This window comes from Emys orbicularis, chromosome 1, assembly GCF_028017835.1.
Source record: "Emys orbicularis isolate rEmyOrb1 chromosome 1, rEmyOrb1.hap1, whole genome shotgun sequence".
Taxonomy (NCBI): Eukaryota; Metazoa; Chordata; order Testudines; family Emydidae; genus Emys; species Emys orbicularis.
The window spans coordinates 14017748-14045723 of NC_088683.1; the positions used below are offsets into that span (position 1 = coordinate 14017748).

Genomic DNA, 27976 nt, shown 5'->3' on the forward strand with positions numbered 1-27976 from the left:
TATTACTCTTGGCTGTTAGAGAAAGAATGTGCTTGCTTTATTCCTGCCCTCTAACGGGAGTGATAACTTCTAGCCCTGGCATCTGCGTGTCAGAAGGTCAGGCCAGGAATCTGGCTAGGGACTTTCTTTTTTAAACCAGATCAGATTTTTAAAATCTCAGACCTTGGCTAACAGGGAGTCCTCATGTTAAGCAACGTCTGGTACATGAAACAGAGGCAAGAGCCAAGGATTTTAGGAAAGGAGCTGAAGATGGCTTTTCGGGGTCTTTCTGTGGACAAACGTTAATGGGCTAGTTCATCCATTCCGTACCTGTACTGGACTGCTCAGTTAAATCCTAAGCCCTATACTGCTTACAGAGGGTTTGCCTTCAGCTCAAAAGGCAGGAGCCTATTGGTTTTTAGTTGGTTGGGGGTGTTTGTTTGTTTTTCAATGGCAAGAACTGGTTTTGATCCCTGCTGTCACTGATGTTGCACTTGATGGACACTGGAAACCTAGTGAGAACCATGATTCCTGTTGGGGCAATGCTGCTGGGTGGACAGATCACTGGACTGGGAGTTGGGGGGAAACCTGGGTTCTGTTGCCAGCAGAGCTGTGCCACTGACCTGCAGGTGACCTTGGGGTAGTCACCTCGCTTCTGAGTTTACCCATTTGGGAAAGTGAAGAATCCTTGGCCACCTTTTTATGAAGCATTGTAGTATCTACAGATGCAAAGCGCAATATATCTTACTGTGTGGTTAGGAGGATGTTTGGGGCTTTATTGATATTGTTCTTATTATAATAGGCTTCTACACCGAAATCTACTCGCAGAGCTTAATTTACCGGAAAGACCCGAACAGATTACTTACTATCAGCCAGAACAAAAAACCTACTTTTATAGACCTGAGCTCACTCTTTCTTCAGTCTACAAATCAATGCATTTTTAAGAAATGGTATTAAACTGGGATTACGCATCACTCATAGCAGAAATGGAGACCCATTTCAGCTATAGGCCATTATTAATCACTTTAATAATTGGAAAGATTAGAAGCAGCCTGTATTCCTCCAACCTGGAATGGTGTATTACAGTATTTTGTATGAGACAAATCATGTAGAGCCACTTCAGTGTTGAAAAGAGGTATGAAGAGGGGATCAGTCTTTTCAAAGTCTGTTTTATCACTGGCACTTGCTCTCCTGTCCTATTAAGCATCCTGTTTCCATCCTATTTTAATGCTAAGTGTTAGAGAGGGCAGTCTTCTCTTTAAATCTCTCTAACTTTTTTCTTAATTGAAATGGTTGATTTCAACAAGTAGAAAATGGATCTTTAAAGCCTTTCGCTAATTGCACATGCTGCTTTAAATTTGATGCATTTGTTTAGTAAAACTAAGACGGGAAGAACACAACTTAATTATAAACATGCAAGAAGTGTTTCAAAACTGGCCTGACTTAAATACTACTAAAGTGATTACAGTTCCTCTAAACATATTCCTAGGGCTTGGTGAGTATAAACACTAACTTCTAATAGTAGTAGTCTTCAAACTTGTCTTGAGTTGTAAGTCTTTAAGATCTACAAACCTAGACAAGTTTGAAGAAAATGATTCAGTAGTTCTGAAAGTCCAAATGTTTCATGCTGAATGGCCCTAAATCTCAGATGTCCCAGCAGGCTAAGTTACTCTAGTATTTTATGACTGTCATAATGGGGGGGAAAAAATCTAACTCTCTAACTTTCAGGATGCAAAATAATATACCATCTTTCTATGATGACTATTAGGAGCAAGTCTAAGCGGCCATCAAGATGTACATGTAACAGTGATCTTGAGTGGGCCATCAAGGACTGAACTTGAGACTTCTGGCTTTAAAAATATGAGCATCTATTACTTGAGCTAAAGAACCAAACTTCCTTTGCTCAAAGGCTGTAGCGGTTTCATAAATCTGTTTGCATTAACAATTGGTGGAGCGGGACAAACACCTCTCCACTGACTACACTTGTGAGCTCATTGCTTTACTGTGTTCCCCTCCTCCTGTTACTTTTGCTAGTCACATGTTCAAAATTAGATTGTGACCACTTTGGGACAGCTCCCACGTCTTTCTATTTGTCCAGTAAAGCTTTCCAGCACTGTGTACAACTGAATGGCTGAATAGTTCTCTGCCCATAGACCCATATAATGAAGGGACTATCCCAGATTCAATAAGTATGATTAGTGGTTGAGTTGTGTACAGTTTCTGCTCATGAGGTTCCAGTCAGCAGTGCATGTGTTTATATTTTCAGAACTCCAAACTGCTGGACCAATTTTTGATTGATCTTTCCAAACAACTTATCTCTGGGCTGACACCAAGCATGACAAATTTGGGCTCCAAAGGCACTCTGTGCCCAAGTTCTGAGCAAAGGAAGGGGGTTATAAATGAAGCTGGACTCCACCTTAGCTTGCTAAGACATGCTACAAAAATCCCGACACCTATGTACCTATTAGAAAGAGATTAGGAATGTGAGCTTGGTCTGGCTCTTACTTTCTTTTCTACTCAATAAATGCACATTTAGTAAATGGAATATGCAATCTTCATTATTTGTGTTACACTAGCACCTAGAGGCATCAAATGAGATCGGACTCATTATATGTAGACTTGGAAGGATTAGATTTTTATCCGCAAATGTTGATTTGACTGTACACATACCAACTGAGGGAAAATATGTATTTCAATCAATAAACATTTACAGATAGGTAAAGAAAAATGCTGCCTGAGAACGTATTAGTCAAAATCTATGACTTAGACTTTCGAATTAGGCTTGTTACAAATAGATAAGTGAATGACTAGTAAAAACGGGTTTGATTTGTTGATTTTTAAGGATATTTACTTTGTATATTTTAACATGCGATGTTGACAATTTGTGTTTTAACCGTTAATAAAGATTTTGCTTTTTTGAGTCTCTCTACTGTCGTTAATTGTCTGACCCTCCAGAAATTCCCACAACTGTGAAAATTTAAATCAAATAAACTTCAATTTTTTAAAATCATTTCGACAGCTATCGAATTCGGCCGAGCCTAATTGTACTCGGCACTAGATGTACACACAACTTGTCCTGCACCACTCTAAATAAACAAGCATGGGAAGAGAGGTGGAGATGAAAGGACTGACCCAGGGTCACGCAGCAGGCCACAAGCACAACTGGGATTAGAATCCATATCTGCAGAGTTCCAGTCCAGAATCCTATTGCCTAGAGGCCGCTAGTCAATTCTGAACTGACCCTAATGGATGGGCGTGTGTTATGGCTCTCCTTAGTTTGCAGAAGGTCCCTGTATTCTTCCTAAAACTTCATCCAGTTACTGTTCAGTCTGTATTTACTGGAAATATATTGTGGAAACTGCACTCTGGAAGAAAAAACTCATCTCTTCGCAGAGGGTTTTTCAGCTTTCAAAGAAACCAGAGTCATCTTTATGTGGATTTAACATCGCCAATAACCTTTTAGGTCACAGCTACTGAACTACTTCACTTGCCTGCTTAAGCCCCAGTAATCTTGGCTGGCTTTCTAGCTTTTAATTCAGAGACAGCCTGCCACAGCTCTACCCAGTAAATGCCCTATTAAGCAGTTAATTATTTCTCTATAATACTAGCTTTTATCTTTAATACAACAGTTTTACTGTCTCTGATAATTACAGTCTCGGATAACTCTCTTAAATCTAATGAGGCGTGACAAGCCGTGCTCAACAAGGCACCACACCATTAACTTCTTACCTCTTATTTGTCATCTTATCACACAGAATTACTGTCTTTTTAGCCTGAGCAGTTCTAGATACATAACATGTCATTTTCCATTAGGACAGCAATGAGAATAATCACGGATGCTCCTGCTGCCAGGTTAATGGTCAGCTGGGTAGTTTGCTCAATGGTCTGCATGTGCTGTTAAACAGCTACTCCCTTCCAGTTTGATACATTTCTCTGCACTGCAACGCTAACTGATCTTAGACTTGGGATTGAAGTACCTTTCTCCAGCTGAACTGGCCTGTAACCCTTTCTCCCATGCACAGAACAAGACACAAGTAGCCTCTCAAAATTAATTTTATTGCAAAAAAGGCTCCGTTTCCATCATTTGATAGCAAGCACTGCACACATTCTGTTGCAATAACGTGCCAGTCCTGTATAACCTCCCAAGAGAAGTGGTGGCAGCTTGGAATGTTTCCTAACTAGATTGGAAAGGGCACTTAGAGAATGTTGGGAATCACTAAGAAAGGGATAGATAAGAAGACAGAAAATATCATATTGCCTCTATATAAATCTATGGTACGCCCACATCTTGAGTACTTGGGACTTTTCTGTTTGGAAAAAAAGGGATAACTAAGGGGAAGATATGATTGAGGTCTATAAAATCATGACTGGTGCGGAAAAAGTAAATAAGGAAACGTTATTTACTTTTAATAACACAAGAATTAGGGGTCACCAAATGAAATTAATAGGCAGCAGGTTTAAAACAAACAAAAGCAAGTATTTCTTCACACACCTCAATCAACCTGTGGAACTCCTTGCCAGAGGATGTTGTGAAGGCCAAGACTATAACAGGGTTCAAAAAAGAACTAAATAAATTCATGGAGGATAGGTCCATCAATGGCTATTAGCCAGGATGGGCAGGGATGGTGTCCCTAGCCTCTGTTTGCCAGAAGCTGGTAATGGGCAACAGGGGATGGATCACTCGCTGATTACCTGCTCTGTTCATTCCCTCTGAGGCACCTGGCATTGGCCAATGTCAGAAGACAAGATACTGAGCTACTGAGAAAGTTGGTTAGGGTACAATAGGAGTGACCATTCTCCTAGCATAAGAAACTGAAAGCCTCCTGGTGTTTTGAGCCTTCAGGGGTCACATTTTCAGGCTTTCCCCCCTAACTATGAGGGCTAGAAACTTATGAAAGTAAAACCTGTCTATTAATCACAAGATTCTGAGAGCTGGGATTCTAAAAACACCAAATTGCAAGACTCTTAACAAAATCATGAGTGGGCAACACTAGGAGAGAGGAAAAATGCCTGATGTCCCCTCAGTGTGGTGGGGAGGTTAGGAAATAACTTCCCATATGGACAGATTATGCCATAATTGTTGATTACAAGGGTTCTTTGCACCTTCCTCTGGAGCAGGGGTCGGCAACCTTTCAGAAGTGGTGTGCCGAGTCTTCATTTATTCACTCTAATTTAACGTTTCGTGTGCCAGTAATACATTTTAACGTTTTTAGAAGGTCTCTTTCTATAAGTCTGTAATATATAATTAAACTATTGTATGTAAAGTAAATAAGGTTTTTAAAATGTTTAGGAAGCTTCATTTAAAATTAAATTAAAATGCAGAGCCCCCTGGACCGGTGTCCAGGACCCTGGCAGTGTGAGTGCCACTGAAAATCAGCTCGCGTGCCATAGGTTGCCTACCCCTGCGAGTCTGGAGCATTTGGTCGTGGCTATTGTTAATGTATTACGGGATTAGATGGACTTCTGGTCTGATACAGTGTAGCAAATCGTCTGTTCCTATCAACAGAATCTCCTACCTTATGGAAAAATGCAGAGCGTGGGGCTTGACTAGTAGTTGGAACCCAAGGCTAGGAGACCAGAGATCTGGGTAGCCAATCATTACCACTGCTGGTACTTATTATGACTTATCTATATTGCCTTGGTATGCAGAGTGCAATCAAGATGGCTTTGCCTACAGACTTCCTATCTGACTTTGGATAAATCGCTGAATTTCCCTGTGCCCCAGTCTCTAGAACAAGGATACTCTTTACAAATCACAAAGAACTTATCCTTGCTCCTCTACTGTGAGAGCGAGTAAAGCATTTCTGAGAGCCTCAGTTGAAAGTTGAGGACAGAATTACCCAGCATCACTTACTTCACTGTTCCACGCTTGCAGATCTGAGCAGGTATCGTGGTAGGATTCCTAGTTATGAACCCTTGTGCAGGTATTGCACAAACACATAATAAGATGGTGCTTACCCCCCAGAGAGTTTACAACCAAAGTATAAGCGAAGAGACAACAGGTGGATGGGGGAGTACAAGAAAACAATGAGATTGTATTTGGTGGCATGATAGGTAGTGGTTTCAGCACATACCTATTTTGGATCTTCTAATATTTTGAAAAGCAAGTAGATTGCAGAGTACAGTGGCTTAAAGTGGTGATAAGACAGGCTACCTTGAAGGCCTGTTCAGACTCCTGCTGTCATCAGCTTAGTAACTACTTGAGCATTGCTAATATAATTAATAATCATGCCTAGCTACTTCAGCCGGCACATCTAGTACATATGTAAAAGGGTTGGGCTATTACAGTTCACCATATATCCCCTAGGGTTATCTTTTCTAATGGGATTATACACCACGCTTATTCACTGATGCTCATGTGTGTCGATATCCTGTCCCCTGGTGACACGGCATCACACAGCCTCCCACTAGATGGCACTATTCATCAATCTATCACTGAAGGCTCAGCTGGAGTACAACTGTGGTAAATGGGATGAGGGGGGCAACACTTTTTTTGGTGGTGGTAGTAGTAGTGTCTGTCTGAAACTTTCTGACCTGGAAGGAAAACAATCACTGACTCCAAATAACTCTGTTGGGGTCCCGCTCCAAGCTGTCAAAGCTTTTCAAAACAAACCGCCCGTTGTGATCCATCTTAGAATCATAGAATATTAGGGTTGGAAGAGACCTCAGGAGGTCATCTAGTCCAACCCCCTGCTCAAAGCAGGACCAACCCCAACTAAATCAGACCAACTTCTGTGGTCTTAAGTTTAATTACCGACTTTCTCCTTAGAATAGACTTTCTGATTCATACAACTTAGTTGGAAGGCCATAGTTTTGGGGTTTAATGCTATCCTCGCTGCTTTCAGATGGTCAGGTACTTACTATTTGTATTGGGGCCTAGAGGCCACAACTCATTCTGCTAAGCACCGCACAAACATGGACCAGGACAATTCTGGTAAGCTCTTTGGGACATAGACTTTGCCCTTTCTGAGACCCCCTTACAATGCTCGTGTCACCATGTACAGTACAAGCCAAAACAATCTTGACAAACCGCTTTTCCAGTCCAAATGTGCCCCTAGCCCATTACTACCTTGGAATGTATCTGCACAGAGCCCCCCAGCCCCCATGATGATAAACGTGGGAGCAGTTATAAGTGGCTGGGCTAGAAATGAATTGCTGTAGTTGTTCGGTAACTGCAGGGACCTTTCAGTCTTCATTAATAGGAAAATCACTGAGAATAGCCTCCTCCTCTGGGAGTTGTGGTGAGAGGAAGTACTAGAGCGGTATGTGCTACCTGCCCAAAGCCAGCCTGCCTGCTGTCTGTCTAACTTCTGGTGTACAGTTGAAATAGATGGCTCAAAACTCTAGTCGCTGGGGGTACACCGAGTGTGAGGCGCTTCTGGAGACCCTTGTAGTGGAAACACCTTATGGAAAGCAGGCACCTCAGATGAGGTAACACGTTTGAAACCAGCTTAGCACAGCCACAGACGTTGGCTTCTCAATTGCAACATCCATCTGTATTTGAGGAAGTTTTTCTCCATCTCTCCCTGATCCTGCTGCTTTCACAGGTTCTCCTTATGTTATTGTGATTCCCTCTCCCTCCAGGGCTGACAAGGGAAGTGTAGTGATCTAGTCTGTGTGCATTCGCACGCTCTGAAATGAACGTGAAATCCCATTACCTGTGCCCAGACATGTGCTGACCTGCACTACGATTGCATCTTGCATCCACTCCACCCTTAACCTAGTTCCCTTTTCCAGGAGAGTCTCAAGTGAGAATCTGTGTATCGCTGCAGCCTTTGTTTATAAATGAGCGAAGGAATGTTGGCAAGTGGTTACAATACCAGACTGGGAGTCTGGAGAAATTCAATATATTCCTAGCTCTGCCACTGACTACTGGTGTGACCTCGGGCCAGTCACTTAAGCTCTCTGATTTAGTTTCCTCCCTTTAAAACAGGATGTGGATACCTATCTCACAAGTGGACTGACCGATTTAATGAACGTTGAACGTGCTCTTGGGCCTGGTCTATGCTACATGGTTAGGTCGACGTAAGCTGCCTTACATCGACCTAGCTGTGGAAGTGTCTTCACTTAAGTTTGGCTCCCACCGCCGCAAATGCCTCTCTGTGCTGATTTAGTAATACCAGCTCGACAGTTATTGGCCTTCAGGAGCTGTTCTGCCATGACCCACATTGACAATACAGCGATAGAAGCGTTCCTGGTGAGGATGCACACTGCCAATACAAGAAGCCAAGTGTGCGCACACACAAGTGATTTAATAACTGCGGTGGCTGTATGTTGTCGTAAATTAGGTGGATCTAATTTGTAGCGTAGACATGGCCATAGATGGAGGGACTATGTAGTGTCAAGTTGATTAAATAGAAACAAGACCTTGCTAGGAACTTGCAAAGACCGTTCAGTCAAACATGCCCATTCTTGTATTTAGTGGGTGTTGTGGTGGTTCATAATCTTACTTTTTCACTGTCTTTCAACCCTCTCCTCTGTCAGTCACTTCTGTCTTCCTGATGAGCTTATTTTACCTGCTGCTGAAGAGTCTGTCAGTCCACGAGCTGTTGTCCTCGGTAAGAACGAGTTGGAAACTTTGGTTAAGCCTTTACTTTGAGTTTATATAATTGTATTTTGTATGGGTGGTTTGCACTATTAAATGTTGTGTGTACCCACCCTATTGCTGTGCCATCTAACCTAGTGCTCCTTGTGTTAGTCTCTGTGTTAGTATCTTGTAGGGTTACCATATTTCCACAATCAAAAAAGAGGACACTGGGGGGGAGCCCCACCCTAGCCCCGCCCCCGCCCTGCCCCCATCCACTCCCTCCCACTTCCCACCCCCTGACTGCCCCCCTCAGACCCCCAACCCCCCCTGCTTCTTGTCCCCTGACTGCCCCCTGCTGAGAACCCCCCACCCTAACTGCCCCCCCTAGGACTCTACCTGTCCCCTGACTGCCCCGACCCTTATCCACTCGCATGGGTGGCAGGGTTGTAGAAATTTTGGTGGTGCCCAGAACCCACCCCCCACCTGCCTAAGGCTCTGGGAGGGGGGTTGGGTGGGGGGAGGAGGTCTGGGGTGCAGGTCCTGGGCTGGGGATTAGGGTGCAGGAGGGGTGCAGGGTGGAGGTTCTGGGATAGAGTTTGGGTGCTGGGTGCAGGCTCCGGGCTGGGGCAGGGGGTGGGTGTGCAGGAGGAGGTGAGGGGTGCAGGCTCTGGGATGGAGTTTGGGGGTGGGAGGCGGTGCAAAGGGAGGGGGTGCAGGCTTTGGGAGGAAGTTTGAGGGCAGGACGGGGTGTGCGGAAAGGGGGAGGGGGTTTGGGGATAGGAGGGGATGCAGGGGTGAGGGCTGTGGGTCTGAGGATGAGGGGTTCATGATGCAGGAGGGGGCTCAGGGCTGGGGCAGAGGATTAGGGTGTGGGGGGCTGGGGCTGAGGGGTTTGGGGCATTGGAGAGGCTCAAGGGAAGGGTAAGGGCAGCCTGTCTTCCCATTAGTGGATGGGGGACGCTAGGACCCGGGGGCAGCAGACAGCAGTTGCTGCTGGCTCTGGCAGTACAAGCAGGCAAGGGAGAGGCGGGAGGGGACCCACGGGGGGGACGGACGCGCAGAGGGGGGATGGCAGGTAGAGGCCGGGAACCCATCCAACACTCCCCTGCTCCCTGATTGCCCCCCCCCCCGGACTCCCCTTACCATTCTGGCTCCACGTGTTTGCAAAACACGCTGCCCGGTGGGTCGGTTTGTGTGTTACACAGGGCTGCAGACAGAGGGACGGGGGAGCAGGGGAGGGCTCTGGCTGCTGGAGGCCAACGGGAGCGGCTCAATCGGCCCAGCCGCCGAATCAGCAGCCGCACTCTGCATGGAAGGGAGGGAGGGAGGCGAGGGAGAAAACCCCCCCGGACATTTTAACCTTGTTACCAATTCCTCCCGGACGGCTATTTAGAGACGCAAAAGCCGGACATGTCCGGGGAAATACGGACGGATGGTAACCCTAGTATCTTGTCATTTCTGTAGTTCCTATACAGCGAAAGGCACTTAAGTTTTAGTCCAGGATATTGCTTCCATCCTGCAGCAGTCACGTGTTTAAATACAAACCCCTCCACTTTCAAACTTGAGAGACGTAAAAACGGAAGGGTTTTTGTCAAGATGAACTTGCCCAGACTGTACATGCTGCATGTTCAGTCGCAGTCAGCCATTGGTTAACTCCTATATTATGCACGAGTTGGATAACATTTTGATAATGCCACCCGTGACTTAAATCAAGCTTGTAGCTTTAAAATGTTGTTTTCAATGTTTTTGGAGGTTTATAGTACTAAATTTGGAGTGGTTTATAGTACTTCATTTTGGAGTGGGCCAGGTGTGTCTCTCTCTTCTGAATCATTTTTCTCACCCCCAATTAGAAACCATCCTTAGTTGACAATTAGGAACTTCATAGGGTAACGGTGATAATCCGGTCACCATCTCTGAGGCTTAAAGAGACTTCCAGGAGCTAGGAATGGGAATCAGAAGTTTATAGCTCAGATTAGACCGATAAAATCCTAGAAGTCAGAGGTAACCCAGTGCACCCAGCTGCCACTGTAGGGTTGTCTCCTAAAGTCCCGTTTTTTGTGGCAAGAAATACTGCACTCGCATCCTTCATATCCCTGAAATTGCAGTGCTGTGTTTAAAAGTGGGCAAGCCCATAATAGCACACGCCTGGGGCCAGCGGCATGCCTGGCTCCAAGAGCGATAGAGCCTGAGCCAAGCTAGTGAGACTATTTCTGGTGTTAACTGTCTGGTGGTTTGATAGGTGTATGATCAGTTCTCGTGTCTCTGCTCATGCTCCAGCTTGCAAAGCTCAGCCAGATCCCTTGGCTTGGCTCTGAGTCTCCCGGCTTGGCCACATCTAAATGGTAGACTCTAGGCCAGGGGCGGGCAAACTTTTTGGCCTGAAGGCCACATCGGGTTACCGAAATTGTATGGAGGGCCGGTTAGGGGAGGCGGTGCCTCCCCAAACAGCCAGGCATGGCCCGGCCCCTGCTTCTCGCCCTCTGACGGCCCCCCCAGGACTCCTGCCCCATCCACCCCTCTCTGTCCCCTGACCGCCCCCAGAACCCCTGCCCCTGACTGCCCCCCGCCGCCCCATCCAACCCCCCCTCTCCTTCCTGACTGCCCCCCCCGGACCCCTGCCCCCATTCAACCTCCTGTTCCCTGCCCTCTGATCGCCCCAACCCCTATCAACCCCCCTATTCCCCACCCTCTGACCGCCCTGACCCCTATCCACACCTCCGCCCTCGACCATCACCCCGAACTCCCCTGCCCTTTATCCAACCCCCCCTCCAGCCCGCTCCCTGCCCCCTTACCGCACAGCACAGAGCACCGGGTCAGGCCAAGGCTCTGCAGCTGCACTGCCTGGCAAGACCTCGCCGCCCAGAGCATTGCGCCAGTGGCGGAGCGAGCTGAGGCTGCGGGGGAGGGGGAATAGCGGGGGAGGGGGCGGGGGCTAGCCTCCCGGGCCAGGAGCTCAGGGGCTGGGCAGGGGGGTCCCGTGGGCTGGATGTGGCCCGCGGGCCGCAGTTTGCCCACCTCTGCTCTAGGCTCTCCCCTAGGCTTTCATGTGACCATTGTTGGATTTGTTAAAGTCTACACTAGATGACTTAAATGTATGGGGTAACCCTTTTATCCTAGCCCAAAGAAGGCCTTGGGCTGAGTATAACAGAGGCAAAACAGACTCCAGAGAAATGTCAGGGTTTGTCTTAATCCTCCTACCTTCTAATCTTGCTGCTTAGTCCAATTATACAGTAAGCTCTCATTTCCTTGTAAATCTGACCTTTAATTGTCTCTGTCTTTACAGTAAAGCGCTTTCAGGAGCCAAAAGAAGAGAGGCGTCCCTGGAGGATCTGGTGAGAAATAGCTTTTTTAAAAGCTCTGAACTAAGGGGAATAGATTCTGTCTTGCAGAACGGCTTTTTATGTTTACTCTGATCATTAATGGGCTTCCAGGTCCTTCCTGTTCCTAAACGTTTAACATGGAAATAGTGAACAGACTGAAATTCTTAGTGGTGTTACTTCCTATAAAGTTCCCATCACATTATAGATGAAATTGATTGAAATACTGTAATCTCAGATGCTACAGGGTATTTGGCCCTGTTTAGTACCTTTTACTGTTCGTCGAGAAGTCTCCAGGCATTACCAGCTCACTATCATTAGCTCCAGACAGCTGTATGCAGTTCCCAACATAACGTTTGTTACGCTGCAGTGAGAGCCAAGTTAAGAAGCCTGCTACACCTGTGCATTTGTAGCTAAGGGATGTAGAAACAGGTCTCATATCAGGGACTGAATGGCTTCATGACCGTGCAGGAGAACCTCTCGTCGCTAAGATATCAGCTGACAGGGCCGGCTCCAGGCACCAGCTTGTCAAGCAGGTGCTTGGGGCGGCCGCTCCGGAGAGGGGCGGCACGTCCAGGTATTCGGCGGCAATTGGGCGGACGGTCCGTCACTCCGCCTGGGAGTGAAGGACCTCCCGCCGAATTGCCGCCATAGATCGCGATCGCGGCTTTTTTTTGTTTATTTTGGTTTTTGTTTTTGTTTTGGCTGCTTGGGGCAGCCAAAACCCTGGAGCCGGCCCTGCCAGCTGAACCCGGCCCAGCTCAGTAGTCACCAAAAGCTTTCACAGTCTCCTGTCATCTTACATGGGCTCTGAACGAAGTTGGTGATTCAGTCCCGTTCCATCGGGGAAAAAACACCAGCACAGTTGGTGCTGACTTCCTTCTTGCTGGCAGCCTCAGCCGGGAGGCCCAGGCCTGAATGGGCTTATGGAGGCTCAATTCTCCTCCCCCATCCCCACCCTGTTTCCTAATAGCGCCCTCACTAATGCTGCATTCAATGTGCCGGGGGCTCACATCCAGTGAACTCTCTGAAATGCATGTCTGGTAATGGTGTAAATCCATGAGTTGCGCTTGCTGCTCCTTGTGGGGGTGGGGTTTTCAAAAGCACTTGGCACCGGCCTACCTCTGCTCCCATTTACTTCAATGAGAGCTTCTGGTAATCCCACCTGTGGATTACAAAAGCTGCTTGTGCCAGGCTTGATCTGAGATCCCCATCTTCACCAGTGTGATTTCGTGTGCCGGCTAACACTCTACTGCTGCTATTGGAAAGGTTGTTGCATCTAATCTTTTCAGGTTTTATGATACCTCCAAGCAAGCAATAGGTGCCCTCTTCATCCATTTTGCTAATGTTTTCCTGTCTGGTCATACTGCAGAAGATCCCTGCTCTCTGTGAGTATAGCATTGTGCTTGTGTAGCCAACGCACCTTCTGGGTGTGGTGTTCTGTCCAGGAGCGGGGGAGAGAGAGTTGGCTCGCTCTACAGCCTTAGCTAACATCTGTTTGGCTTTTAGCTCATGCGGTAGAGACTCGTGCACTAAGCTCTAAAGGTCCCAGGTTCGATCCTGCCCGCCGACGCCCAGGGTCTATCGGTGTTACACTTGCATTAATGTTCTATAGTTGGGACTGAAGGAATCTAAATTCGCTTGCATCTATCGTCTCTACTGTAGAAACAGACGCTGACTTAGATCCTCTTAATGCTGTTAATTCTCATCTAACAGTCTGTGTTTCTCATCTGGGTGGAGGCATCTGGGGTTTTCAAAGTATCTGGCACTCTCATTTTTGCACTTCCAGTAATGTGCAGCTGCATTCCTGGTCCGCCGGTGCAGTTATTTGGGAGGCAGAGCTGTCCAATGGCTGAGATTCTGGAGATCTGGGCTCTGTTGTCAATTGCTGTGTGACCTATTTGGGGCAGAAGGAAGATTTTTCCCCGTCCTTGTAAAAGTACTCTGAGACCTATGGATAAAGTGCCATATACATATTGATGGATAATATATTTGCACATTATAATTGCATTTGGTACATATGCAAGCTAAATGTGTAATTGTCTCTTGCACGTCTGACGTTCTGAAATCAGGCCTTTTAGAGGAGAATCATAGTTTAAAATGTCTGCCTTTACCTGTGCTATTAGTACTTCATACTATTAAAGCCATAAAGATGTGTTGAAATCTGTTACTCTTGTTTTTCCATCTGATTTTCATTCAGTGTCACTTTCTGGCTCTCCCGCACTAGCATTTGCGTTCACACTATTGTAGAAGGCTGGGGGAGGGGTGTAAATCGAAAGAAAGACTGCCTTTCTTTTACCACACATCATTTATTCATACTAGACTTAACTCCTCCTCAGTTTTTTTGACTAACTCCATTAGAATTACTTGGAAACTTCTCTGGCCTTTGGTATACGGGAGGTCAGACAAGATGATCACAATGGTCGCGTCTGGCTTTAGAATCTCTGAAAGCCCAGCTATAGCTTTAAAAAAAAACCAGTTGGCTCCGAAAAAAATTGGTAGTATCTCTTTAAATGGTGTTGGCCCAAAGTTGAACCTACTCTTCTAATTTGCAAAGTCTGTGATTCTTCATAGGTTAAACAAAAAAGCGCAGCAGAGCTCTGTGTTCCCCCACTTCCTTAACATGTATGTTACTGTTAGGTAGGGTTGCCAACCCTCCCACTTTGCCAGGAGTCTTCTGGAATCGGGCTGTATCTCCCTGAGGCTACTGAAGCCAGTCTGGGAGATTTTAGCCTGCTTAAAGTCCGGCGGTGCAGCAGGCCTAAGGCAGGCTCCCTGCATGCCCTGGCCCCATGCCGCTCCGGGAAGCAGCCAGCACACCCTTGCGGCCCCAGGGAGGGGCAGGGGGTCTCCACATGCTGCCCCTGCCTACAAGCACCGCCCCCACAGTTCCCATTGGCTGGCTGCTTCTGCAAGCCGCACAAGGCCAGGGCAGGCAAGGAGCCTGCCTTAGCCCCGCTGCACCACCAACCAGAAGCCACCTGACGTAAGTGCTGCCCGGCCAGAGCCTGCACCCCTCATCCCCTCTGTACCCCAGTCCTGAGCCCCTCCTGCATCCAAACTCCCTCCCAGAGCCCGCACCCTCACACTCCCTCCTGCACCCCAACCCTCTGCCCCAGGCTCAGCCTGGAGCTTCCACCCATACTCTGAACCTCTCGGCCCCAGCCCAGAGCCCGCACCCTCTCCTGCAACCTAACCCCCTGCCCGAGGCTGGTGAAAGCGAGTGAGTGTGGGGGAGAGCGAGACAGAGGGAGGGGGGGATGGAGTGAGTGAGGCAGGGCCTCGGAGAAGCGGTGGGGCAGGGGCGGGACAAGGGCAGGGCAAGGATGGTTGGGGTTGTGTGATTAGACAGTTGGCAACCCTAATGTTAGGGACTATCGAAGTACTTACGTCCATGTAATCTGAGCCCTGAACAAAGTAATTTAGCGTCTCAGGGCTTTGTCCGTGGACTCTGGCAGAAGAGATACAAAGCCTAGACCCCAATCCTCTAAAGAAACTTAAGTACGTGTGTAACTTTAAAATATGTATGAGGCTACTGAAATCCCAGAGAATTACTCTTAACAATGAATAACAGTGCAGTGATAAGCCAGTGTGTACTGGGAGGGAAGATTTGCTAAAGTGTTCCCAAGGTGGTTATAGATTGAAAGATTGGATATTGAAATAGTCATTCATTGGGCTTTATCTCTTTGGAGTTCTGAAAAGAAAATTTCACACCATTCATGACTATACAATAAATCAAAACTGGATACTGATTTCCTAAGTACCATAGAAGATATTCTCAGGCTAATTTGATCCTGTAACATATCATGAACAGAATCTTAGAACTTTACAGATGAGGAGTCGGGGGACAGGGTAGACTTTGGACCCAATTCTCCTTTCATTTGTGGCTTCTCCCTTGTATAGATTCTATACCAACAGTACTGTTGGCTTTAATGGAGTTATTTCATAGTCTCACCAATATACAAGGAAGGAGAATTGGGACTACTGCATATAATGAAGCTTGTCTTATCTGAATGGGGACTTCCAAAGTATCTATCAGAATCTATTCTGATTCATTGGGAGTTAAGAACCCAACTGAGCCTGAATTTTCAAGTGTTACACAGGGTGTTTTCTCCCCCCTCTCTTAGCTACCTAATGAATTTCATCCTCGATGCCACACTGGGGATGCTGCTGATCTGGTTCGGTGTGAAGGTTGTCTCCTGGGTTGTGGAGCATCGGAAGTACACATGCCTAGTCTTTGGAGAGTATGGTAGGTGTAGGACAACCCGACCCTCTTCCTTTCCCTCCAATATTTCTACATCATCTTTATACAAAACACACAGCAAGTTCACACTTCTGATGTTTGCTGGAAGATTCAGGCTAATGGAACTTATGTTGGGTGCATTCAAAAAAGATACTTTAATACTTGGGCCTGGTCTACACTGGGGGGGGGGGGGTCGATCTAAGATACGCAACTTCAGCTACGAGAATAGCGTAGCTGAAGTCGACGCATCTTAGATCGACTTACCTCCCGTCCTCACGGCATGGGATTGATGGCCGTGGCTCCCCCGTCGACTCCGCTTCCGCCTCTCGCCCTGGTGGAGTTCCAGAGTCGACGGGGAGCACGTTCGGGGATTGATTTATCGCGTCTAGATGAGACACGATAAATCGATCCCCGGTAGATCAATCGCTACCCGCCGATCCGGCGGGTAGTGTGGACATACCCTTAGATATAATACTTAGTCCTGCCTTGAGTGCAGGGGACTGGACTAGATGACTGCTCGAGGTCCCTTCCAGTTCTATGATTCATATGAATAGTTAATTCTCAAAGGTACCTGTCAATCATGCTAGAGATTAGCTTTCATATTAAAAATGTCATGAAATCATTGGGTAACAAATAGATCAGTATCCACAAACTCTTCCTACTCAGCAAAAGTAAAAATTTCCCCCTCCAACTCATTGGTGAGGCACCCATTCAAGCTGCCTCTCTAGGAGAATACATAAGCCTTACACCACATTATAAATGTTGACTAGTCAAGGTTGCTTTGTACTTGGATGGAGGAAGTGTTTTGAATCAAGGATCCGTAGCTGAAAATGCCCAGCCAGCGGTCTCATCCATTTGGGGTTGCATAGGTCCTAAAGAATAGAATCCAGCCCAAAAACTCTTTCTAGATCGTGGGTTCAGAAATCACTCCGTCACTTTGTGTATTTCTGATATTCAGCCTGAAGTTCTGAGATTCTACCATCATCTTCCCTTTCTTTCATCCCCTGCTTTGGGATCTGTGAGCCTGTTTTTTTTTTAGACATTTCCACTAGAGGGTAGCACTTGTCTTTCTAAATAGCAGATGAAGTTAAGTGAGTACAGTACTTCTGTCTTTCGGAGGGGAAGACAAATAATACTTCCCTACTGCTTTGAAAAGTTTCGTTTTTTTGTGATCTTAAAGACCCACTGAAACTTCAGCATGTCCTACAGAATTCCCTTCTGTTCCTAGACCATTCCATCAGTAAAAGCCACATTCTCACTTTCCCACCCCCATAAAGGTTTAATTGTCGGGGATACTTTAATGAAAACAGGATTGACTCCTTTTTTCCCCCTGTTGCTTTTCATCTGGTAATCTAAGCAATTAGAGTTTGATCCAAAGTGAAATCAGGGTAAAGACTCCCATTGGCTTGAACTTTGGATCAGGCCCTTGCTTAGTGCGTCACATCTTGAAAGTGCTGTACAAATAAACAAATCCTCCCAGCAGTCCTGCGAGGTTAGGTTCCTTCCACTAGAAACAGAGAGAGTTAGTTTAAAAGGACTTTTTTTAGTCATGATTCTTCCTGAGACATCTAAGCTTTCAAAAGTGTCTGATGTCGGTTAGAAAAACAGGCATAGGTGGGTATGAAGTGTGGAATTTGTATGTCTCAATGCAACCTTCATTATGGGCTCTCTAACAAAGCTTCCATACTTTTGTAAACACAATCCCAGATTACCCTGCAGTTGTGCCTCTTGTAGCTCATTAGTGCATCTAATATCCATCCTTCTTCCCTACAGCAAAAAAACCTTTCATCTAAGGTCACAGTTCCCAGCCAGATGGCTGCAACCTCCTCCTTTTTGGCCCTCTAACCACTCATCTGCACCCTTCCAACTGACACACACACAGATAGCAACCAAGTTACATTCTTGCCCAGATCACCCTCCCGAGATGTTGTGGAGAGTTAGACCTTTCTTCTACGGGGATTTGAATGGCGAGAGTGTAGCAATGCTGTGAACTTGCTAAGACAGTGCACTTCTTGCCTAGGCAGTGGTATGGGAGGTTTGGAGATAGCTGCTGGAGAAGCAAAGGACAAGATGGCTGAAGAATTATGCAGGGCCTTGAAGACAAAGACAAGAAGCCTGATCTTTGATTTGGTGGAGCAATTCAAAGTGGGGAGGATCATCTGGGCAAGAATGTAACTTGGTTGCTGTCTTTGTGTGTCAATTGACAGATGAGTAGTTAGAGGGCCAAAAAGGAGACGGCTGCAGCCATCTGGCTGGGGGATGAGACCCTGGATGAAAGGGTGGTGGGTTGTTGTTTTTTGGGGGGGTCTGTAGGGATAAACGAGGATGGATCTTAGATGTACTAACTAGAGGAAGAAGTGACAGTACTTTGATGTGGCCTGGATGGTTGGGGCACAGAGGGGCAGAGTGATATTCTTGTGTATATAAGAGAAACAAATGCTTTAAACTTTCTTGGTATTTTAAACCGAATGTGTTTTCTCCCCTGTGAGAAGTTCCATGTGATCACTTGGCTCTTCAGGAAATTCAAGCGTTTCCCTTGGAGACAGCAAGTGGGAGTCTGGTGTAATGGTTAGAAAAGTAGGGAAAGAATCAGTATCCCTGGCTTTATTTCAGATTCTGCACCAAACTTATCAGCATTATTGTACCTTTCAACCTGGACTGTAGGTTGTCTAATGGTAAGTAAGTCAGGGTGCCAGAGTTCTATTCTCCCAGGCCTGCCATTGTTACTTTGAACCAGTCGCTCAACCTCTCTACCCAATTTTTTTCATATTGGGGCACTCTCTAGAGAGACACCTTGAGCCAATAGGGGTGTTGAGGTTTTATTCAGTGTTTGTCTTGCTCTGAGATCTTGGCACAACATAATTGGCGAGAAACTTTATAACATACTTGGTTTTGAAATTTAAAAAGATCCACGGCTTTCGCAGCAGAAGAGCGACTTGTTTTGGTAGTTCAAGCTAGGCTTCTGGAGAGAGAGGTTAAAACTTTATAAAGAAACTCCATTAATCCTCTCCAAGATTCTGAAGTGTCCCTAGCCTCTGTTTGCCAGAAGTTGGGAATGGGTGACAGGGGATGGTTACCTGTTCTATTCATTCCCTCGGAAGCTCCTGGCACTGGCCACTGTCAGAAGACAGGATACTGGGCTAGATGGACCATTGGTCTGACCCCAGTATGGCCATTCTTATGTTCTTAAGATTAGTTAAAGCTTTGTTAATATGAGTGAAAACTTCCCTGTGTTTTCTGTTCAGCTGCAGGCATGGAGGAGGGAGCAGAAGCTGCTTTTTAAAATTAAGCCAGCTAGAGCAAAGTCCTCCTTGCTTAGGAGGAAGAATGCCAGTTGGCTAACAAGGAGAATAGCTAGGGTGCTGTCTATTGTCCGGCTTGACTGCTTTTTGTTCTAACTGTTCCTGGCTCCTCCACGCTTTTGGACCGTAATAACTCTTAGGGGACTAAAGTCTTCGAACACTGACCCGATAAATTGGGGATCAAATTTCGGTCGATTCCGGGCTTTCTTGGGAAATTGCTGGATCCTAAAAGAGCTGCTCTTGCTTTGTGTAAAGTGGACCAGATTGCTGCAGCTGTGCTCCTCTTGCGTGTAGAAGTGGCACCATGAGGAGCACCTGTCCAACCTTCTCTCCAACCTGTCCTGTCCAACCTTCTCTCCAAATTCCGGTTGTGGTTTCCCCCTGGAATATTGTCCTCTCCATGCCTAGTGCTAAAACCTCAGCCTTCTTCAGGCCTGGGGGTGGTAACCAAAGTGTCTGAGGCTCTGTTTTCACTAGAAATGCTGCCATGGTAGACTGCAGTGTAGACACTCTCTGCAGTGACAGGATGGGGTTCTCCCATTGCTGTGGTTAATCCTTCTCCCCAGGAAGCAGGAGCTAGGTCAACCGAACAATTCTTCTGTCGACCTAGTGTTAGCTTAGGTCAGCTTAACTACATTGCTCAAGGGGGTGGATTTTTGACACCCCTGAGTGATGTAGTTGGGTCGACTTCACTTTTTTAGTGTAGACCTCGCCTGAGCTAAATACAAGTCGGGGCAAATTGTTAAGCAGAAGGAACCCATGTGTGCTGTGGGAGACCACTTAAAATGAAGTGGACAATCAGGGATTGCAAGCAATAGGGATCCATGCTGTGCCGGGCACCTCAGACTCGCATGAAATTGTGGTTCCTACCCCAAAGAGCGTAGTCTCAAATAGACACTATGCTAACAAAGGACTGGGGAGAGGGAACAACGAATATGTACCGTGATCAAGGTGCAAGTTACTACGTTGCATGTCAATTTCACTTGAAAATATTTTTTACATCCCTTCTCACCTGTTCATCCCCCTACCTACATCCTCATCCCCCTCCTATAGATGCCCTTCAGTTTTCTCTCCAGAAAGGAGGGCTTGAGTGGCTATTTCTGGGATATGAACCTGTCGTTCCAGTGACTCTGGAGGTTCCAAGCATGGTGATTCAGTCAGTTTGCTGGCTGGAGATGTAAAGACGTGCTGGTCAGAACCCTTTAAATGCTGCTTAGTGCCCTATTGAACTTGGCTGGTCAAAGTTAGCTGTAGGGAGAGCATGCTCCGTGCCAGCTGTTGAGTTTAACTGAGGACCTGTGTGGGATGCTTTTGGGCCTGTTGTCATGGTATTTATACAATATTTCCATAACAAGTGTTCCCACGTCCTGGGCAGCCAAGGGAGAGCGGTCTGTTAGTGCTTAAATCTTACCAAAAATATCCAGATGCCATGGGGAAAGGGACTGACTTTGCATTCTAGCTCACTACTGCTGTATGTGGGGGAAAGTGAGTGGGGGGGGGGGAAACCCTAATAGTCCAACACCACCAAAGGCCTGATCTCTCACTGGCTTGCCCCTCCTGGCAGCATTTACACCTGGGCAAAGCGGGTGTGAAACTGGAATTCTGCACTTGCATGCACCCACTGTGCCCGGGTGCAGATGCCTCTGCAAGGGGCAGTGCACTGGGGAATCACTGTAATGCATGGAACTTAAACGGGAATTAACTCCTGCAGTTGTACGATATGAAAACTGAAGTTCAGACCTATTCTCAGTTCAGTTACCAGTGGTTCGAGAGAGGGACAATGGATCCAGGGCCCTGCCCAATCTCTGGGCTGATCCAGTGCCCACTGAAGTCAGGCCTCTGACTCTATTCATGTTCATGTTGGATTGGGCCTGCCTGGCACCCTTGTTGGCAGTCTTGCCAGATGCTAAGGGCGATGAACATCTGCTCTGACAGGTGGTACCTGCACCGTGGGTATGAGTTGCATTGAGGCAGCCTATGCGAGAGGCTTGTGCATTGCTGCCCTTGATCCTGTGGTTAAATAAGACATTCTTCCCCAGAGCTGACAAGCCGGTGCCCTCCATCAGTGTTGGAGATGGATGGCAGGAGAGAGATCACTTGATCATTACCTGCTAGATTCACTCCCTCTGGGGCACCTGGCATTGGCCACTGTCGGTAGACAGGATACTGGGCTAAATGGACCTTTGGTCTGACCCAGTACGGCCGTTCTTATGTTGTGTTCAATTAAATGTTACCTTTAAATGCAAATTTACTTCCAGCAGAATTATTACTGTACCTCTTTGTACGTTACTGTAGAGTATTCAAACCATCACACTCTCAATTTCCATTTGCCTTCTAGCTTCTATATAGCTCTTGGGTTTGCAGTTAACCCTTTTGTATATGCTCCGTGCACATATGGCTTTGTAAAGGCAGTGAATAACACTATCCGACAGTGACGTATGGGGTTTGCTGACAGCTCAGTGCAGTAGAAGCCACATGGATTAAAAGTAATCCTGTTGTGTGGTAACGGCTTGGAGTGAGAGAAAGCAGCGCTGCTCGTGAGTATTCAAGCTCTGCAGGCTACCGGGAGGCTCTCACCCCCAGCACAACTGGAATATATGAGACATGAGGAGGAGGACATTCCTGTATCATGGAGACACGCGAGTGAAGAGTCAGATGGCTACAGCAGAGAAGACGGTGATACACTTGCTTCTAACACTTGCTAGCTACAATGCAAGAATATCTTTGAAGCCTTTTATACACAGGATTGGAATTTAATGTTTGCTCAGGTCAGATGATCACCTTTTTCCAAACTTACCCTCCAGTGTCTCCAGGAGGTGAGTCTGTCCTTATGGGACTTGCGAGGGAGGCTATCTGGGCCTGTGTCAGAGGGAGCAGTGCATGGGTCTGGGGATCCCCTGTGGCTCACTCTCTCCTCCTGCTGATGGTCACAGATACAAAGTGTCCCTGCTGATTTTGTTGGACCGATGAGTGTTGATCTCAAGGAGGAGTTGACCAGCCTACAGTCTCTTGTGGAAGTGGGTGAGAAGACTCTCACTTGGGGGATTTCTTGTCTCACTAAGAAGTCTCAAAAGCTGGCAGCGCGTATTCTTCCTCCCCAGACCCCGCACCGAGTGGATTTACTGTTCACTCTTCGTATTCTTCTGGGAAATGATTTATCCACCCATTAGGTTTGACACATGAGTATTAACCATTTGCTGTTGGCACCATTAAGACTTTTTTGCATCTGCCAGTGGTCAATAGGTGTGAGATTCTGCATTGTTCCATCCTTGCTATTGAATTTGTATGTGCAGGAGAGAGGAGGCGGCTTTCCCAGCAGTATCCACGCTATATGAATGACATGCTGTGATCTAGATTTCCCTGTAATCTAACACAAATGCTGTAGCCTGCGCTCTCCGAGGCCGACAAAGGTAGGGAATTGGAATGTAAGCTCAGGTAGGATCAGACTGAATCAATTGTGACTGGGGATGAGGGCACTCTGTGTATGTCCTGAGTTTGCCACCATTCCTTGCAATCTTAGGGGTTTTAGTGGATCCATTGTTTCTCCTAGATTCTCAGGTATCAACTATGGCAGATAACGTGTTCCGCCCGTCCCTCCTCCCCGCCCCATCTGTAGTTCAACTTGGAGGCTGCACTGTTTCCGTGGCTGTGGAATCTCAAGGTCTGATTAGAACGTGTTCTATGAGAAAAGCATCTGGAGCCTTCAGCTAAAGCAGAATGTATCATCTTGCCCATTGATTAAAGCAGTCTGCTCTCAATGATCCAGGGCGCTGAACTAGCTGCCTAGAGCCTCCTGTGTGTGCCTAGGAAGGTGTTGGCTGCCAGTCTGTAAAACCCGAGTAGTTTGGGACCCAGTTATCTGAGAGGTGAGATCCATCACGATGTGTATGTGTGTGGGAGGTTTACGTTCTGCTAGGCTGTCAATTCCTGTACTAGTCGGGTGTCTTATGTGGAGGAACCATGCATCTAGATGCTTCCCTTGCTGGCTGGCCAAACCCGGAGTGGTGAGCTCCAGGGCACTGTATCGGATTGAATTGTTCAAGCCTCTGGCTGACCTGTAGATCAGGAGAAAAGAAGGGGTTCTCTTATGCCTGTTTAATGATTCTTGTAATATTGGCACTCTTCCTTGCCGAATAGGACTCGGACGACCAAATCACACCACATAGCAGCCCAATGGCCACCTGATCACTGCAGCTGATTGCTTCCCTGGGCTAGATTTGAGCTCATGGCTGAAAATGAGAAGATCTAAATCCCACTGACCGAGCCATGCAGCCACTTAAGAAAAACTGTAAAACAGTTTGACATATACCCCAGGCCAGAGAGAGATTTTGGCACTGAGCGGCCTCTTGTTCCTAGGAGACCAAACTCCTGCAAAGTACAACTCCAAAACCCACAGACCCTCTGGGCAGAGGATAAAAACCAACGCATGTCTAACCCGGGAACTTCTTTATGCTTAAGAACTGATTCTTCCTCTGTTGCATTTAAACATTTTTTTTCCTCAGAGTTTTGAAAATTAAAATGAAGAACGTGGACGAGAAGGGACAAAACAGCTAAAAAACTGCTCTGAGCCACACCTGTTGCTTGGGACATCTCAGTGGTGGGATCTGTGCCTCTTTGACAGCTCTTCCGTTGACTTGTGCAGTCGGTATGTGGTGGAGAATAACCACGAGCAGTGTTGCATTGAGATCACCAGGCTAGAGACTGGAAGCATTCACAGTGGAAACCCCGAACCAGGCAAAACTTGCCTGATTTAAACTCTGGCCTGGCTTATTGAAAGTTTCAGGAGTCCAGGCCGGTGTCTGGTATCGCAACACAACCCAAAGGTGCAGTGCTGTCTGTTTCCAATGTGACTGTTGGGTTTTGCTTTGAGGGTTTTTTGGATCCATTTGTTTCTCTCTGAAATGCCAAAGCGAAGAGCAGGTTTGCAAGGCCACGTGGCTCAAACTAGCTGAGTTTTGCACCGCTCTAGTTAACGGGTTTAGGCAGCCTCACAGTAAACACAAGGCTTAGTCTGGTCTCCGCCTTATTTTCTTCCTCTTCTACCTCCCCAATTCCTGTGTGTCTCTGCAGTCCACCCATACAAGTACCATACCAGACTGTTCTGCAGAGTGATAGCTGGAAGCTTTGGAGGGGGAATAAAACTAGCATCTGTTCTCTGGGACCATGTTTCCCTGTGGTGACTGAATCTGTAACTACATTTCCTTATCTCTGCCTTTTAAGGACTTTCACAAGAGAGGATGGATGGAGAGGTAGCGTGGCCCAGTGGGTAGGGCACTGAATCTGGGATTTGGGAGAGCTGGATGCTATTCCTGCCTCTGCCACTGGCCTTGGGCAAGTTCTTCTACTCGGTGACTCGTTTCTTCTCCGGGTGTAAGCGCTTTGAGGAAGAGACAAGGCAGTACAGCACCCAGCACAATGGGACCCTGACTGCAGTCGGGCCCTGTCCAATGCATTGCTTATATTAGGACTTCGACATGCAAGATCAGGGTACAATTCCTGGGTGTCGCGCTGTCTGGAGTGGCTCACGACTGTGAGTGCCTACCTCAGGGCGGACTGTGAGAAAACGGGGCAGACCCCCAAGCCTGGTGGTGTGTTCTGTCATTAGACTTCACCAAGGCAGTGACAAATGTGAACTCCCGGATCACTATGCCAGTCTTGCCATGGTGTCACAGACAGTCCCCTTAGACTCTCCAATCTATCTTGCCACCCAGACAAACTGGACTTTGTGATGCAATGGTTACTTACACCCAAAATCACATCACATTTAGGTCGCTTCCAGTCCCAAAAGACCAGTCACTTACCCCAATTCAATTGGTACTCTAGATCTTACACCAAAGGCAACAGTGGTGGCCAATTCTATAGTAAACTAACTTAAGGTTTATTAGCTAACAAAAGGAAATGAGCGTTATCGAGAGGTGAAAGCAGGTAAAATATATGCACAGGTGAGTCACAGTTTAATTCCAAATGGTGGCAGTGATGTGATAATGCCAGTTTCCCAAAAGTTTTTTCAGGGTACCCAGATTGTCTCTGGATATCTCCACTTTGCATTTGGTACACTTCCCTGGAAGAGTCCAAACAGTCCAGAGGTGTAGGATCTTTCCGTGAATCCCTACTTGTAGTTTCTCACAGAAAACGAGCTGACAGTGTCACTATCCACGTGGCCTTTTCCTTTGATGACAGAAAGTGTATTTTGAGTCTTTGACCTCCAATCATAACACACAATGGCCACTTTCCTTGAAATTAGCACTTTTCTGTTAAAGTTCTTCATTTGCATTCTACAAGGCTTCTTTCTCCTTTGATGGGTTATTTAGTTACAGGAGTAAACACAATGTGAATAGAACAGGAGTACTTGTGGCACCTTAGAGACTAACAAATTTATTTCAGCATAAGCTTTCGTGGGCTACAGCTCACTTCTTCAGATGCATAGAGTGAAACACACAGACAGAAGATATTTATACATACAGAGAACATGAAAAGGTGGAAGTACGCATACCAATTGTAAGAGGCCAATCAATTGAGATGAGCTCATTGGCCTCTTACAATTGGTATGCGTACTTCCACCTTTTCATGTTCTCTGTATGTATAAATACCTTCTGTCTGTGTGTTTCACTCTATGCATCTGAAGAAGTGAGCTGTAGCCCACGAAAGCTTATGCTGAAATAAATTTGTTAGTCTCTAAGGTGCCACAAGTACTCCTGTTCTTTTTGCAGATACAGACTAACATGGCTGTTACTTTGAAACCTGTCACAATGTGAATGTTTGCTTCTACATTATAACAGGATACAGATAAGTGAAAACAATGCAAGTAACATCCCACCAGTTTTCATGAAGTTTAAACACCAAATTCCCTTTTTACATTTAACAATCACTTTGATCTATACCAGTGGTTCCCAAACTTGGTTCGCGGCTTGTTCAGGGTAAGCCCCTGGCAGGCCGCGAGACGCTTTGTTTATCTGAGTGTCTGCAGGTACGGCTGCTCGCAGCTCCCAGTGGCCACAGTTCGCTGTTCCTGGCCAATGGGAGCTGCGGGAAGCAGTGCGGGCCGGGCCACCGCTTCCCGTAGCTCCCATTGGCTGGGAATGGGAATAATAATACACAAGGGAATTGGCCTGGGGCTCTGGCATGAGCTGGCACCTGGTCTGCCAGTGTGTCACGTCTGTGGATATGCCACAGATTTCCTGTGTGACTTTGGAGAAGATATTTGAGTTTGTTTCCTTCCTTTCAACCCAGCTTTGTATAGTGCATCTAGAAAGTACTATGCAATGAATTCATAATGCTGAATTTGTATTTTGATCGCTCTCCCGCAGACAGAGAAATAAAGTGCTCTTAGAGTGAGCAGGTCTTCTTTATAAATAGGCCTGGCAAACAAGAAAATCGTGAACAGCTAGCTGAATTTCTCAAACGGAACATGAGGGAGGAAAAACCTGAGCAGACTTCAAAGCCAGGAAAAGGCTGGTATTTGGTTTGAGTTTTGGGCAAAGGTTTAGGTTGGCTGTTACTCCAACCTGCCTTAAGAACATAAGAACAGCCATACTGGGTCAGACCAAAGGTTCATCTGGCCCAGTATCCTGTCTTCCAACAGTGGCTAATGCCAGGTGCCCCAGAGGAAATGAACAGAACAGGTAATCATCAAGTGATCCATCCCCTGTCGCCCATTTCCAGCTTCTTGCAAACAGAGGCTAGGGATACCATCCCTGCTCATCCTGGCTAATAGCCATTGATGGACCTATCCTCCATGAACTTGTCTAGTTCTTTTTTTAAACCCAGTTATAGTCTTGTCCTTCACAACATCCTCTGGCAAGGAGTTCCACAGGTTGACTGTGCGTTGTGTGAAGAAATACTTCCTTTTGTTTGTTTGTTTTTAAACCTGCTGCCTATTAATTTCATTTGGTGACCCCTCCCCACCCCCCGCAGTTCTTGTGTTACAAGAAGGAGTAAATAACACTTCCTTGCCTGTCCTTGGTAGTAAAGATGAAATGTTGTACATTGTGAAGCTGTCTGGCACCTGCTACATTTAAAAATACGACGGTCACTGGTGGTAAGATAACAATCAGTGGTATTGTACTGACCCTGTCAGATTCCTGCTGGACAGTAGGGAAAAAGTGAGCAGACTGTCACGCTGTCTGGAGTAGTTCACGACTGTGAAGGCCAGCCTTGGGGCAGACAAACTGGTGGTGTGTTCTACAATTAGATTACACCAACCCAGTAACAAATGAGAACTCCTGAAGCACTCTGAGGCTTACCATGGAGTCACAGGCAGTCCCCTTGGGCATTGCCACATAGGCAAGCTGGACTTAGTGATAGTTGTTTGCTATGCATCAAAGATCACAAAATGACTTCAAGGTCTGGAAAACATGAGCGATGAGGAGAGATGGAAAAAATTGGGTTTGTTTAGTCGAGAGAAGAGAAGGCCAAGGGGGGACAGGATAACGGTTTTCAATTACATTGAAGATTGTTACAAGGAGGAGGGGAAAAAATTATTCTCCTTAACTTCCTAGAATAGGACAAGAAGCAATGGGCTTAAATTGCACCAAGGGAGGTTTAGGTTGGACATTAAGAAACTGCCTAACTGTCAGGGTGGTTAAGCACTGGAACAAATTGCCTAGGG

At 46.6% G+C, this 27976-nt stretch overlaps 1 protein-coding gene across 1 annotated transcript in view; it reads left to right on the forward strand.

The window, feature by feature from the left end:
• LOC135895425 (store-operated calcium entry regulator STIMATE-like) overlaps positions 1 to 27976 on the forward strand; it is a 72539-nt gene that overhangs the window by 21015 nt on the left and 23548 nt on the right. Inside the window, exons 2-4 of the mRNA XM_065423537.1 lie at positions 11790 to 11838; positions 13116 to 13211; positions 15951 to 16072. Of these exons, the coding sequence (XP_065279609.1) occupies positions 11790 to 11838; positions 13116 to 13211; positions 15951 to 16072 (267 nt within the window). The remainder of the gene's footprint in view (positions 1 to 11789; positions 11839 to 13115; positions 13212 to 15950; positions 16073 to 27976) is intronic.